Source organism: Chenopodium album, chromosome 1, assembly GCF_948465745.1.
Source record: "Chenopodium album chromosome 1, dcCheAlbu1.1, whole genome shotgun sequence".
Classification (NCBI taxonomy): Eukaryota; Viridiplantae; Streptophyta; class Magnoliopsida; order Caryophyllales; family Amaranthaceae; genus Chenopodium; species Chenopodium album.
This window is the reverse complement of record NC_137834.1, coordinates 938,497-955,134: the sequence shown is the minus strand read 5'-3', so window position 1 is coordinate 955,134 and position 16,638 is coordinate 938,497. Positions and strand designations below refer to the sequence as shown.

Below are 16,638 nucleotides of genomic sequence, written 5' to 3'. Positions count from 1 at the left end.
TCCGGGTAAAAAAAAAGTCAAAAAATTCCAAAATTGAAGGCTAATATCCATGCTTTTTGAGAAATTTTGGAGGTTTTGGGTAGAGCTGTCAATTCAGGTAGACGGGTCGGGTTTGGGTCGGTAAGAGTGGGTCGGGTCAACTCGGATTAATTCTATAACCTATGCGGGTCAGGTTTGGGTTTACTTCTTATCGGGTTTGGGTTGGGTTAATAACATGTCGGGTTACAATCGGGTCGAGTGAACAATAGGTCAGGTTAATTCGGGTTTTCACGGGTTAAAAAGAGTTAAGGTAATTCTCGAGTTCGAGTCGGGTTCGGTTCAAGTCAATAATTTGCGGGTTATAATTAGGTCTGGTTATTCTTGGGTTTGAGTCGGGTTCGGTTCAAGTCAATAATTTGCGGGTTATAATCATGTCGGGTCATTTTCAAGTCAAGTCATTCTCGGGTTCAAGTCGGGTTCGGTTCAAGTTAATAATTCGCGGGTTATAATCAGGTTAGGTCACTTCCAAGTCAGATCATTCTCGGATTCAAGTCGAGTTATGTTCAAGTCAATAATTTGCAAGTTACAATCAGGTCGGGTCATTTCTAAGTCAGGTCATATTCGGGTAGGTTCAACTAATTATAAATAGATAATTATCATTTTTATCAAGCTAATTATTTCCATTGACTATTATATATATGGCAATATACTAGGGAACTATAGTCTATAATTTAGGAAAATAATTATCTTCTTTAACCATACAACAAATATATACTATATTTAACTCTTAAATTTGAGGATGATGCTCCTTTCTTTTGCTGGGCTGGACCGACTTGATCTCCCTAGACAAAATGCTTTGATCAACAATAATAAGGTGGTCTAAATTGCATTTAAGGTTGAAATCGGGTCAGGAACAATTTGGGCTGAATTTAGGTCGAGTCAATAACAAGTCGTGTTGATTTCGAGTCGAGTTAGTAACAGATTAGGTTGAATTTTTAGGTCGGGTTAGTCTTAGGTCTGGTAAAATTCGGGTCGGGTCAATAACAAGTCGGGTTGAATTTGGGTCAGGTCAATAACAAGTCGGTTAATTTGAGGCCGGGTTTGTAACAGGTTGGGTTAAATTCGAGTCGGGTTAGGAACGGGTCGGGTTGAATTCGGGTCAGGTTAGTAACAAGTCGGGTTAAAACGGGTTCGGGTCAATTTCGATTCAAGTCGGGTTCGATTCAGGTCAATAATTTACAGGTTACATTCGGGTCGGGTCATCTCCAGGTCAGTTCATGTTCGGGTTCGGGTCTCACATACTCGGGTCAACTCGGGTCTAGGGTGGTTTCAGGTCGGGTTTGGGTTATCATTTTTTCGAGTTCAGATGGGTCGGTTAATAATCGGGTTTGAGTCGATATCTCGGGTCGGGTCAACTTTTGAGAGCTCTGATACACACTAGGTGAAGCTTGTGTTTCTTTAGAATTTAGCTACAACAGATTGCAAGCTACTCATTTTTTCCTATCCAATTTTTAGCTTGTATTTGGGCATCTAAATCTAATTGCATGCATAGATATGCTCCCGGGAATTGTGGAAAACAAGCACGCAATAAAATTAATTAAAAAAAAAAACAACTTGATAGCCATTAACAAAGCTGCAAGCAAGCTCTGAGAGTGTAACTCATTTAACAAAATAGTACCTCTGTTTCTTTTAAGTTGACACGTATTCCTTTTTAGGAAGTATTTTTTTTAGTTGACACGTTTCCTTTTGGGGTAACTTTTTTACCTTGCATTTACAAGATACTCCACTTGCTTTTTCATTCTCTCTCCTTTCCTTAATATATGTGCCTAAATCAAACGCGTCAACTAAATAGAAACGAAGGAAGTAAGGTTTAACCCCCTTTTTTAAGTATCCAAGAATTGAATCACATATATCAGTCATTCGTGACTTTCTATAGCACAAGATAAATGGAATTGGGGGGGTGGGGGGTGGGTTATGACCAGCCACGATTGGATTTACAAGGTATGAACAATTAAGACATGGTCCTTTATCATCAATGCAGATCTAGGCATGTGCACAACTTCTAATTAAACAGATGCAGAAAGTTTTCAGTCTGTAGATTGAGTGCAACGATGAATACAACCTTATATTTTTGGGCATTCATTATTGGCAATAGTTATGGATTCATCCGTGGCATCAACCATAGTAGAATAGCAATCAACAAACCTCTTCAAGTAGACGCACAATGATTGATGCTTAAAAACCTTATTTGACTTGACGCATTATGAATCTGCCATAGGAAAATAACCACATCAAGATACAACACATTGTAGCAAGAATTTAGTCACAAATTTTAAGATATAACCTAAATTTTCAGTTCAGTTCAACAATACAAATAACTGGAACAAGATTTACATCGATGGCAGTATTCCATATTTTGCAGAAGATTCAGTTGGAGGGGAAAGGGAAGATATGCATAAAAAGTCTTCGTCTACTCTACAGAATTATCCAATATAAAAAGGCCAGATACCATATAGAATTGTTGAAACTACCTCTCCATTTGTCAGCAACAAGGCTACAGATATCTTGATTTCCATGTACACACTATGAAAACAGATTTTACATTGCTAGCTCTGATTCCATTCTCAGTAGCTGTATGCCTGTATGTCAGCGTGATTCTCTCGTATTCTGCTGATTCTTACCAGTTTCAGACCTGGGTTTTGCTACTTCTACAAATATTACCCTGCCATCAAGAAACTGATAGCTGAAAATGTTAATAATATAAAACATTGGTTGTTCACGTGTGCCTCGAAAACAGAAGAAGACACTGAGACCAGGTTTGTCTACTTGAGAGAAAGCAAGAAATACACTGGCAAAATAAATTATATTAGTTTCATTTTCAACCACGTTGTATGATGTATCTACAACTATGAAGCACAGGATCAAATAAAAAGAAGATGACCTGCTCAGTGCTAACAGCCATGGCAAGTTAGCTATCCTTTTGCTGCACTTGCTCAGCAGAATTCAGCACTAAGAAAATAGCTATTCTTTGAAAGGAAACAATTAAACAAACACATGTATGTAGTTGAAGACCCGAAACTTAATAGAAGTTGTGCTATGGGGATCACCATGATGTAAAATTGATATTCTAATTAAAAAAAAAAATGTAATTATTTGGTTAAAACTACAAGAAATTTGAAGGCATGTGCACCATCACTCAAAAGTCAAAACTGTAAGAAACAGTGGGCTATATGAAGGAAACAACTACATAAAACATTCCAAGCTTTAAGTTGCATTTATTTAACCCAAAGGACCAATATAGTGAAATAACAGGAATTATATTTTGAAGACATGGATTTGGCTAAACAACGAATTTGGGATGCCCTTTAGATAATGGATTTGGCTAAAAAAAAATCAGCAATTCGTCAATAATTTTCCATTTAAACAACCCACGAAACATATAAGGCCTCTATTTGACTAAAAGACTTGGGAAGATAAATCATCCTAGATTAAATAACAACAAAGATTACACACACGATATGTATACATTTCCAAACAGAAATATCCCATATAAAACACCATTAAAATAAGAATATGATTGCAACAACAAGAAGCGAAATTGTACGGTGATGAGCTCTTTCAATCATCTTTAGAACAAGCAGTCAAGATTTTTGTAGCCTAGCATACACAGGGTTCTAGGTAACTGGAAGATTGCACAAAATCCGCTGCGGCAGAGAATATTGGTCGCTAAAATAACTCGCAAGCCTCGTTGTTATATAAAGTCAATATGCAGAGCAAAGAATATTACTGCCAACAAATACAAGGATTGGCTCACCCACTCTGCCTAACCCTAACTCAAAGTAAGCCTAATGTACGCTCTTGGAATATACAAGAGTTGATACATGAGTAACCCTAGTGATCCACATTAGCGGCTGCAAAGAGGATCTAGTTCTATCTTTAAGGTATCAAGTGATTCAAGTCAAAGAAAAAGAGAATTATAAGCTACTATGGCATTAATTGGGTTAGTTCTGTAGAAAACCAAAAGTATCAGCTACAGTATTCTAGTTGGGAACAAAAGTAATCTCATGAGGTTCTAAGATACAACAAAGAGAGGCAGTTTCATCAGCTGAAGCCAAATACATGTTGGCCCCCAAAGCTGGTTGAGAAGGAGTCCTTATTAGTTGGGTAGCAAATGCATCTAACAAAGATCATTTATGGAAATATGTCTACAATTGCGATGAGAAAATGGCATATTGGCGTGTCATGCTAGAATTGACTATTGAGGTTAAAAAGTTTTTACAGGGGCAGCAAGAGAGCACAGCTGCTCAGATAAGCATGAGTCAAAAAAAATTAATTTCAACATTGTTCTGCAGCAAGACTAGCAATAAAATAGTTGCCAAGAGTAAGAGCTCCCAGTTGCTTGTTGGCTAGTTCTAAGTGATTGGAGGTAATATCCATGTTTAGTTGCAAACAAAAAGAAAACTGATAGTGTGCTCAATAGTTTTTGTAATATGGTAATAGCAACAATCAGATTGAAGGGAATGATCTTTCAGCCGCTACAAGAGAAAGACATGCCACAAATGGGCTCAAGTTTTATGAAAATGGCAGAAACAGCATAGACAGCACACCGCTGTCCTTTCATGCCATCACCAAACTTATAGTTGAATAGGAATATATGATGCAACGAGCCCGCAGCCACCTCCTGTGACTCTGGTGTACGGCAGGAGGCCACGTGGACAGTGACAGCAGCAGAGCAATTCACCCACTACTCATACAACAGCACAAGCAGCAAATAGCAGGGTTCCTTTGGATTAATTGCTTAAATTGTTCTATTTCCTTATGTATGGCACTAAAAGACAAGTAGTAGTAGTTGTAGCCCTAAAGGCCTGTGGCCAGCTATGTAATAGAGCCTAGCAGTATAAACAGAGAGAGAATAGGAAGAAGGCAGTAGCCAGAAAATTGTATTAAGTAATTGGAGAGTTATGGCCTGAAGCCATAGTTACATTTCGCAAGCTCGACGCTTTTTCTATCAAAATTACAACCTTTCTCCTCTATTTTTCTTGTGAGCCACCGCGTTCATTCCATTTGGTATGTATGGCGCCGAAGGCCCCAACAGTAACGGTGGAAAGAGTAGCCGCCTTGGAAGAGAGGGTGGAGACGATACTTGACAAAATCAGTGACGGCGAGAACTCTCTTCAGCAAATATTGATGAAGAGGCTATGAAGAACAGAGCAGCCATAGATGAGGTAAGACAAGTGCTTGAAGGGCGGGTTGATCGGTTTCGCAATGAACAAAATCAGCAGAATGCAACATTGAGAGCCCAACAAGAGAAGTTTTGCGAGGAAATGCGTGGGCTCATCATGAGCCTGAACAATCACCCCACGACAGGGGAGAACGAGGTGGAACAACCACAAGGTGGGGGAGGCTTCAATGAGCCGCCTTTCAACACTGGGGAGCTTAACGGCTTCAATGGCTTGAGGCTCGGCAGCTGGAACCCCGGAGCCCGGAGGAGGTGGGGGATTCCAGAACCGTGGCGAATACAGCGAAGGGCGTGGGAACTGGAAATACAGGAAGTTGGATATGACGGCTCCGACCCCTATGGTTGGATTTTACGGAGCGAGCAATACTTCCAGTTTTACTGTTCGTCGGAAGTAGAGAAGCTACAAGCCGCGATTGTAGCCATGGATGGAGATGCTCTCCAGTGGTATCAATGGGAGAGTCGCCGGAGGCCCCTGATCGGTTGGGAAGATCTTAAGGGAAGAGTGTTGAACCAGTTCCGGCCAATTAATTCGGGAACGCTGCACGAACAGTGGCTTGCGGTGAGCCAAACCACGACGGTGGTAGAGTATAGGCGAGCTTTCATTGAAAAGGCGTCACCTTTGCCTGACATCCCAGAGAGTATAATGAAGGGCCAGTTTATCAACGGCCTTAAAAAGGAGGTTAAAGCCGAGATCCGAATGCTAAACCCGTTAACATTGGAGGATGCCATGGATCTCGCCTTGCGGGTTGAAGAACGAATCAACAACATAAAGAAAACGGGCGGGGCATTTGCTAAGCCTAGCCCATATTCATATTTTAACATAAGCCCAGCCAATATCTTGCTCGGGACTGGCCGGCCCAAACCACACCCGCTTATCAACCTTCATCCAACCCAATCAGACCTTACACCCAAAATACCCAGACACCACAAAGTTCAGCGGCTTCAGTGAACTTACAAACACCCAGCTACCAAAACCGATCCAACCCCAGCTCGTCCCGATTTAGCGGAGAAGTGAGGCGGCTGACGGAGGAGTTACAGGAGAAACGGGCTAAGGGTCTGTGTTTTAAGTGTGACGGACGGTGGACTGGTCCGACTCACATATGTGCGGCAAAGGGGTTGTGTTTTACTAATGGAAGAGGAGGAGGAAGAATCAAGGGAGTTGGCGGTGATTGAGCAAGCGGCAGAAGGGGAGGAGGAGGAGAACCCCGTTACCATCTCTATGAATTCCTTGGTGGGAATTTCAAACCCGAAAACTCTTAAACTCGTGGGGGAGATTAAAAGGGAAGCGGTGGCTGTGATGATCGATCCCGGGGCAACCCACAATTTCATCTCCCTCAAGGCCGTAGAGAAGCTGAAAATTCCGGTGATCGGAGAGGAAATTTTTGGGGTATCATTGGGCAACAGAGAGGCAATCAGGGGTAGAGGGCAGTGCATGGGAGTAAAGTTGAAGCTAGGAGAGGATTTAGAAATCGAAGAGGAATTTTTACCTCTACAATTAGGGAATTCGGATGTGATTTTGGGGGTGCAGTGGCTGGAGAAATTGAGGGCGGTGCTCACTAATTGGAAGTTACAGGAGATGAGTTTCGAACTTGGAGGGAGGACAGTGAAAGTTCGAGGTGATCCGATCAGGACTTTACAAAAAGAGAGAGAGGGCTTGTTAGTGGAATGCAGTCGGCTGGAAGAAGAGAGTGCGCTTCCTCACAGTGAGATACCAGAGTTTGTAAGAGGGGTGACAGAGGAATATCGGCGGGTTTTTGACAGCCCGACCGGATTGCCCCCGGAGAGGGGCCATGAACATCTTATAACCCTTAGAGACAGGAGCAACCCTGTGAGTGTACGTCCTTATCGATATCCGCAGTTTCAAAAGGATGAAATCGAAAGGCTGATACGAGAAATGTTGGAGGCAGGAATCATACGACCCTCCACGAGCCCGTTCTCAAGCCCGGTCCTTCTCGTCAAGAAGAAGGACGGTTCGTGGCGGTTCTGTGTTGATTATCGGGCCTTGAACAAGGAGACGGTCCCCGATAAATACCCAATCCCCGTTATCGATGAACTCTTAGATGAGTTGCATGGAGCTCAAATTTTTTCTAAGCTAGACCTTAAAGCGGGCTATCATCAAATCCGAGTTAAATCGGAAGACACACACAAGACGGCTTTTCGCACTCACGAGGGACACTATGAATTTTTAGTGATGCCCTTCGGGCTAACCAACCCCCCGGCCACTTTCCAGTCTCTTATGAATGAGGTCTTTAGGCCCTATTTGCGCAAGTTTGTGCTCGTCTTCTTTGACGACATACTCGTGTACAGTTCCACCAGAGAAGAGCATTTGGAGCACTTGAAGATTGTGTTGAACACCCTCAGAAATCACACTCTGTTCGCCAATTTTAAAAAAATGCGAGTTTGGCAGAGAGGTGGTAACCTATCTTGGGCATATAATCTCTAAAGAGGGTGTGGCTGTTGATCAAGAGAAGGTTCGAGCTATGGTGAGCTGGCCCACTCCGAAGTCCCTACGAGATTTGAGGGGATTTTTGGGGCTCACGGGTTATGATTGCAAATTTATCCATCATTATGCACAAATTGCTCAACCTTTGACAGAGCAATTAAAGAAGGACAATTATGGGTGGACTTTAGCGACGGATGAGGCATTTCAAAAACCGAAGGAAGCTATGACATCAGCCCCGATCTTGGTGATGACTGACTTCAAGAAACCGTTTGTGGTGGAATCCAATGCGTCCGGGTTTGGACTCGGGGCGGTGCTAATGCAAGATGGAAGACCGGTAGCCTTCTTTAGTAAGGTATTGGGACCTAACGGGAGGAATAAATCGATCTATGAGAAGGAGCTTATGGCAGTATGTTTGGCGGTACAAAAATGGAAGCACTACCTTCTAGGAAGGAGATTCATTGTCCGGAGTGACCAACAGAGCTTGAAATTTATCACTCAACAAAGGGAAGTGGGAATGGAGTACCAACGGTGGGTGAGGAAGCTCATCGGGTTTGACTTTGAAATACATTATAAGCCTGGGGTGGCTAATCGGGTAGCCGATGCGCTATCTAGAAGAGGGGGCTGTGAGGAAAAGGATGAACTAGGGGCCTTAGTCACTGTTCAAGGGGTGGACCGGGAGGCATTGAAGAGGGAAATACAGGGGGATGTTATTGTAAACCATAAAAATTCAAACCTGTAATATGTAATTAAAGAGGTAGAAAATATACGGGAACAATTATTTCATTGATAATTTGTGGGGTTACAACTCTCGTAGATCTCTTGATTCCTCTCTCCAAAGGGCTAGAGTTTGATATTTGTTTATAGTACGAGGCCTTGTCGGCTTAATCCATACTATAGACCTACAATGTTTGGTAGTAGGGAGGAGATGGGGTCTTTGTGACTTATTCCATCTGAGCCTAATTAAACCCTAGATTCGACCCTCTTTATATAGAGAGTCGTAGAGTAAAAGATAATAATCTATGAGATTCAGAAGATAAATATCTTATAATTTTTTATATTATCTCCTTATTTACATATATCTGACACCTAATAATTAACAAAATTTCGGTGTCAACAAATGCCCCCTCGAGACTCGTTGCGGGGATTTGATATCAGATGCAACTTGGTCTCGGAATTTTCTTGTAGAATTTGAAAGCAAATTTGACATGCCCCCATTATTTCTACGAAATTTAATACTTGAAGAGTGGAGATGAAGAGCGAAAATTGTCCCACCGAGCGTGCCAAAGCGTGCCAATTTGTAAACCATAAAAATTCAAACCTGCAATATGTAATTAAAGAGGTAGAAAATATACGAGAACAATTATTTCATTGATAATTTGTGGGGTTACAACTCTCGTAGATCTCTTGATTCCTCTCTCCAAAGGGCTAGAGTTTGATATTTGTTTATAGTACGGGGCCTTGTCGGCTTAATCCATACTATAGACCTACAATGTTTGGTAGTAGGGAGGAGATGGGGTCTTTGTGACTTATTCCATCTAAGCCTAATTAAACCCTAGATTCGACCCTCTTTATATAGAGAGTCGTAGAGTAAAAGATAATAATCTATGAGATTCAGAAGATAAATATCTTATAATTTTTGATATTATCTCCTTATTTACATATATCTGACACCTAATAATTAACAAAATTTCGGTGTCAACATTTATCATCCAGAAAATATTGAAGGAGGTAGAGCAGAAAGTTGCGGGCAGGGTATACGGAGGAACAAGGGCTGCTGTTGTTAAAGGGCCGCTTGGTGACACAAAGACATATTTGAGAATGGCAGGGGAGTGGTTTTGGATGGGCATGAGACGTGACGTAGCGGAGTATGTTCGGAATTGCATAATCTGCCAACGTAATAAACTCTCACAACAGTCCCCAGCGGGGTTGTTGCAACCTTTGGTGATCCCGGAAAAGTTATGGGATGATATTACCATGGATTTCATCGAAGGGTTGCCTAGATCGAAGGAGATTGATACAATTTTGGTGGTGGTGGACAGGCTGTCCAAATACGCTCATTTTAGTGGGCTGCGGCACCCTTTTACTGCACAAGGTGTGGCAGAAATTTTTGTTCGTGAGGTGGTCAGGTTGCACGGGGTACCCAACAGCATTGTGACTGACAGGGACAGAATTTTTGTTAGTATTTTTTGGCATGAGCTATTCAGGCTACAGGGAACACAACTTCACCGGAGTACCTCTTACCATCCACAAACAGATGGACAGTCAGAAGTGGTGAACAAAAGGTTGGAAACTTATTTGAGGTGCTTTGCCGGAGAACAACCTAAAGCATGGGCGACGTGGCTGCCTTGGGCAGAGTTCTCATACAATACCTCCTCTCACTCATCAACACAAGTCACCCCATTCAAAGTGCTTTATGGCAGGGATCCCCCTAAATAGTTGCGCATTGGATTGGGGCAGACAATGTTGGATTCTGTGGAAGAGTCCTTGCAGGCCAGGGATATCATGCTTGATGAACTCAAGTTTAATTTGATGCGGGCTCAACAGGTGATGAAGGACAGTGCTGGTAGGAGGAGACGGGAAGTGGAATTTCAGGTGGGTGATCGTGTTTTCCTTAAGCTCCAACCTACCGCCAGCGCTCCCTAGCAAGGAGGCCATTTGAGAAGCTTGCTGCCAGGTTTTATGGCCCATTTGAAGTCATAGAGTGCGTAGGAAAAGTGGCTTACAGACTGCTGCTACCAGATGAATGCAAGCTACACCCAGTGTTTCATGTTTCCCAGCTGAAACCAGCACGAGATAATGTTCCCAGCTCCCCTAACATTCCCACTCAAATCACCCCTGAGTTGGAGTTGGTCGTGGAACCAAAAGAGGTACTGGATAGCAGACCCAAGCTTGGGCAGAAAGATGGGTTGGATGTGCTTATCAAATGGCGTGGGTTGCCTGTGTTTGAATCCACCTGGGAAGATGCAGCCGCCCTTAATGCTTGTGTTCCTCTTTTCCACCTTGAGGACAAGGTGGCACTTTTGGGGGGGGGGGGGGGGGGGGGGGGAGGGGGATATTGCAACGAGCCCGCAGCCACCTCCTGTGACTCTGGTGTACGGCAGGAGGCCACGTGGACAGTGACAGCAGCAGAGCAATTCACCCACTACTCATACAACAGCACAAGCAGCAAATAGCAGGGCTCCTTTGGATTAATTGCTTAAATTGTTCTATTTCCTTATGTATGGCACTAAAAGACAAGTAGTAGTAGTTGTAGCCCTAAAGGCCTGTGGCCAGCTATGTAATAAGGTCTAGCAGTATAAACAGAGAGAAAATAGGGAGAAGGCAGTAGCCAGAAATTTGTATTAAGTAATTGGAGAGTTATGGCCTGAAGCCATAGTTACATTTCGCAAGCTCGACGCTTTTTCTATCAAAATTACAACCTTTCTCCTCTATTTTTCTTGTGAGCCACCGCATTCATTCCATATGACCCTAAGAAGTCCTAACAGGTTCTCACTCAAATCTATGACAAAAAGAAATATAACCATAAAATCTTCAGGTAAGGTACCGTCAAAAGATATAGAACAGTACACAACCCACATTCAAACCCATGAACTTAGAATTGGTGTTTTACTTATAGCATTGAAAAGGTTTTTATAGGAGTACATATACATACCTTTCCATGCATTCCTTCTATGGCATTCATAGACTCCTCTTCAGTTTCATAACGAAGGAAAGCAAAGCCCCTCGGTCTATTGGCGATTTTATCCATTACTAGGTTAACTGCAGTAAATTCAGGGATATAAGACTTCAGAATCCAGTGGAATAAATAAAACTAAATGCAAAATTGCTGGTTGATGCATACGCCAAAAGGTTTAAGAGCATTTGTATGATTAGTCACCTTCCACTAGTTGGCCAAACTTTTGGAAAGCATTTCGCAAACTTTCTTGAGTAGTGCGAAATGAGAGACCTGCGAGCAGCAGCATATATTAGGCCACCAGTATGCTTTTATATTGTTTGCTATAGAAGAAAGAGGGGGGAGGGGGAATTATGACAATCAGCCCACAAATAATATTAATAATTGCTGAAAACATTAACCAGGATAACAAGTTGTAATCACAATACAAAAAACCAATATACATCATGGTTCAATATCAAGTTGGCTCATCTGCGATCGGCCTATTTTCCATCTCTTTGATTGATCAATATTATGCCATGGTTGACTGGTTGTTGCTCAACCCCAACATCGCAAATTACTTACTAGAGAGATTCCTCGGTCCTCATACTGATGAAGTTAGTTTGAGGACCAAGCTGCCCCTAGTTTTCACGATTGTTGCCATTGCGTAAATTGGCTTAATTCGGATGGTAAAAAGGAGGGGAAAAAAAAGTCATTATTGCTGCATGGCTGTCAAAACTTGCAGATATTTCTTATCTACAGCCAGTAGTCTGGAATTTGACTTTCCTTTCTGCTTGGCAAAAAGAAAGTTGCTTTTGACTCCTACTAGTTAACAAATTGTGAAATAGTATCCTAAATTCCTTGATATCATTAACAAACCTATGTCTCATCCTCTAGTGCCAACTTAAAAATTTTGAAACAAACTAAAATACAGACAAAATTGTACACACTACACACTAGTGTATGCATCTTATTTAACTGATGAAAACATTCAGAAGAAAAGTCATTTCAAAACTCTAAAAATTGAAATTAGACAGCAAAAAACACAATTCAAAGCCGGCCAATTGATGAAGCATGAAACGCTATTCCAAGTAAAGTAACAAACAATTTTAAAGAGGTTTGTGCATGTAGCAATCTAGAGACTACAAGAGAAGAGCAAGCACTAACCACTAACATATAACCTGGTAGTCGTGGATGGAGTAGAACTGGATGAAGAAGAAACACAGGCCATAACATATCGATGACATGAGGGCGCTCTGCCATGGTTGTTGACATGAGAAGAAAGAGAAGCATTTGGTGAGTGACAAGATTCAGAAGAACAATAGGAAACAAGCTGAGAACAATATTTCTTTATTGGTGATCTTTGTTTCCAAGCATCTTTCGTTTGTGATGTGATGGTACAAGGAGCAACAAGAAAGCCTGTTGCCAGCATCATCTGAAAGAAACACATCAAAGTCACCTCTTTGACCTTCATATGTGTATGTAAAGAGAATCCATGACCCAACTCAACTTACTGTGCATTTATGAAAGATTCATTTTTTCTTTTTTCTTTTTTTACAAAGCATACCTGTTCAGCTCATCATAAAGGAGACCTAATTCAGTCATTCTTTTTTGAAACAAGCTGTACTTGCAGGAACAACGTTTGGAATTAATAACTAAAAAAACTACGACGATTTAGCACAAGTGATCTCTATTCTCTAGGCCAAAAGTCAAGTGCAATATCAAGGTTATGCCAGATTGCAACATTTTGGCTACTCATTACTATCTAACCAGTTGACGAGGATTTACACAGGTTGTGTTAGCTGCTTATATAGAGTTTCCAGTAATTTATCGAACCTGGTGACTGACAATCTAAGTAAATTGCAGTGAACATTAATTCTTGACTCATTCTAGTTCACTTGTGATACTTGTATCTATTAGGTGGGTACTTCGGAATCCAACTCATCAAACCAGTGACCAGCAACCTAAGTGAAAATTCAAGGAAATCACTCCTTTATTCAATGCTAATTCACTTGTAGTTGTGATTCACTACAACATTTGTGATTCACTATACAACATAGTGCATAAACACGGATAATCGATGACAGTTTCAACATACAACATTTGTAATTCAATAATCAGAAAACGATATGTTAGAGAACCAACTCAACCAAAAGCCAAGATTAAATACATATAATGATATAAACAAAAAGAATGTTCATACCAGGCTCATACTAAGAAATCCCAGTAATTGGAAATCTAGTATAATGTGTTTCAAATTTCAATCATTCTATGTTTTTCATTCTATGAAATATATATATTTTTCACATACAGTTTACAAAAGCATTATTGTTTTTCATTGAAAATGAAACAAATTCAAACAATTGCTTGAAACCCAGTAATCAATACAATTAAGCAAGGCATTTACTTTGTAGGCTTTTCTATTAAACCTCAAAATCTAATTTCTACAAAATTAATGCCAAATAAACCTCAATGTTTAATTTTCTACAGAATTACTGCCAAATAAACCCCATAAATTCCAATATCAAATTACTCAATTCTGAATTCATAAGTTAAGCAATGAAATAATACAATTATAAAATAAAAGATTATTTACCTAGCAAGCAATTGAGTTTGATTTTGTAGAAGAAAATTTTGAATATGCCCAAAATCCTTTCCTCTCAAAATCTTATTTGATCTTCAATTTCTCAATTCAATTTGGAGTTGAAGGAAAGACGCCCTTTGCATTTGGTTAGGCAATTATATCGTTCAAAAGTGCCGAAGATAATGTTCAATTCCAATTGCTCCATCAGCCCAGCTCACATCTATCTCAGCCCAGGAAGGAAGCCCATAGGCCCAACAGTCCAAGAGGCCCAAAGTCCAGCCACCAGTCCACCACGAGCATTTTACTCCCTCCATTTTTAAATACTTTTGCGCTATTCATTTATCCTGTTTTGACTAATATTTGTGATTTATACATAAGAAAAAAATATAATCGTGCGGGTACTTGTTGGAATCATCTCAATGAATAGATTATTAATTTTCAATTGTTAGAAGTTATACCTATTGATAATTAAAGATATTAGTGATCAAATATTAGCATCGATATGCGTATCCAAGAGAAATGGAGCAAGTATTTAAAAACGGAGGGAGTACAAGCTAAGGGTCTATTCTGTTCAGTTTAATTTTAGTTCAACTCTAATCAATTTAATTCAATTCAGTTCAGTTCTTAATTTTCTTCAATCTCTCATAAACAATTCATTTCATCTCTATTTAGTTCGGTTCAGTTCAGTCCTAACCAGTTCAATTCAATTGTTTTCAATTGATCGGAACAAGCCTTAAGAAAAACACGTAATATGTTTTTTTGTTATATGAGTAAAAGAATGCTACTTATTCTCCTCTTTGTTCTAATAAAAATAAATAAATAACTATATGTGGTGCAAATTTAAAAACTTTGGATAAAAATAAATAAATATCAATATAAAAAAATTGTTATTAAATAAAATTATAGTTGAAGTCATAGAGTAATTTTTTTTATTATTATTATTATTTAGTAATTTAGAAATGTGGAATTTATCACCCAAAACCTCTCTTCTTTATTAATATGTACTGCATCTGCACTATACACTACGGAGTATTAGCAAATGAAGTGCAAATCATAAGGCAACGAAAATGTATCGTTATTGCTCACACTTATTGGAAAACTATCATTAACATACCTTTTCTCTCAATTACGGATCATATTATTTAGGCATTGAAGCGGGTAATCTCAGACACCCCTAAGCTTAGATGCTTAAATTACAATTTATGTGCAGGTAAAATGAGGCTCAAGATCAACATTTTCTTTACAACTTAAGAAATACTCCCTGGAGTGGGTGATTGATTTCTACCCAAAAAAGTAACGATTAAGATACATTGTTTATGTATCAAAACACGGGTATCTTATACTTTTTTTATAAAAAAAAATAAATAAATAAATAAATAATATATATATATCAAGGAATACATAGTGAAAATTTAATTGGATATTTTCATTTTTGAAAGTGTTACAATTTATATAAGAGGGGAGCCGATATATTATATAAATTATTACAATTATGAAAAGAAATACAAAATATTTGATAAGGGTGTTAAATAAATTAAGCAACATTATACTCAACATTAACAAACGGACAATGATTACAATGTTGCAATTACCTTTCAGAAAAAAATTATCTTAATTATCCAACCTTTAGCTAATTGTCCAGAAATAATTCAACTTTTCGATTATCTATAATAACCAAAACTTCATACTCATTAATAATACATCTTAAAATGTTACATGTACATATTAAAACTACTGTTTTTAACATAACTTAGGATTCTTGGCGATGAGGTTGAGATATTGAAAGAGACTACACTCTATAACCCCAAATCTGTCTTCTTTCTTCCAAAATAATTTAACCATTATTTGCAAGTTGCAAGCTTGCAACCATAAAACCATCGTCATTTTCACAATTTTTGTATATTAATACTCCGTAACAAACTACATAAGCCAAATTTCATTAAAATAAATGTACAAAAAAGTTCTTAGCTAGAAACAAAGCTAACCAAAATACCCTGAAATTTTTGGCAAGTATTATTCGAGAGAATTACGGAGAGAAAGAACGGTAAAGAACAATGCGGTGGATACAGTTGAGGGTTGTGGGCATGGAAAAATAAATGCAATTACTCTATCAATCGATAGTCACACCGACAATATTAGGCATGTATAATATACTAGCTGTATGACAACGCGTTACGCGTGAGACTAGATAAAATTACAATATGCTCATAGTAGAAACTGTAAAATAAACTTAAGTCGTCTCACGTAGTAACTTTGTAACCTAAGCTGCAACCGATGATGTATGCGTAAGGTTTATAACTCTGTATGCAACACATTTTTTACATGAGTTACAATGACATTAATTTCATAATAATGAACGATAAAATTACTTGTTGATTAGCTGTAGTCAATATTGGCGCATTGGTCCTGTAGATTTCACTTACAAATACGATGGCATTTTTGTAAATAATGGGAACCTAAGAAAAAAAAAATGGTGGAAAATATGGTGGCAAAAAGTACCAATATATGCATAATAGTACATAAAAATTACTATTCAGACAACTTATATTTTAATGGTACATTATACATGCATAATAGTACACAAAAATTTACCATATTACAATTAAAAGAGAGAAAATGTACCACCGAATCTCAAATTGCCCTCCTATATGCATGCAAAACACATAGGCTCTATGAGCCTAGATTCATTGTAAGTTTGGTTGCCTAGCTGGTTCATAAATTTTGCAACATAAATTTGTGAA

At 39.2% G+C, this 16,638-nt stretch overlaps 1 protein-coding gene across 2 annotated transcripts; it reads right to left on the bottom strand.

Annotated features, from left to right (window-relative positions):
- Positions 1-2,029: 2,029 nt before the first annotated feature.
- LOC145612273 (organelle RRM domain-containing protein 6, chloroplastic-like) lies at positions 2,030-14,056 on the bottom strand. Of its 2 annotated transcripts, none has more exons than XM_081667948.1 (6): positions 13,910-14,056; positions 12,481-12,748; positions 11,539-11,607; positions 11,314-11,420; positions 2,511-2,715; positions 2,030-2,248 (listed from the first exon to the last, which is right to left on the bottom strand). In XM_081667948.1, the coding sequence occupies exons 2-5, from the start codon at positions 12,746-12,748 to the stop codon at positions 2,626-2,628; spliced, it is 534 nt and encodes a 177-aa protein (XP_081524074.1). In that variant the 5' UTR covers positions 13,910-14,056; the 3' UTR covers positions 2,030-2,248; positions 2,511-2,625. The 2 variants fall into 2 exon arrangements, with proteins under 2 accessions (XP_081524074.1, XP_081524525.1); XM_081668399.1 differs by having other exon boundaries at positions 12,481-12,569; positions 13,910-14,053.
- Between the last annotated feature and the right edge of the window lie 2,582 nt (positions 14,057-16,638).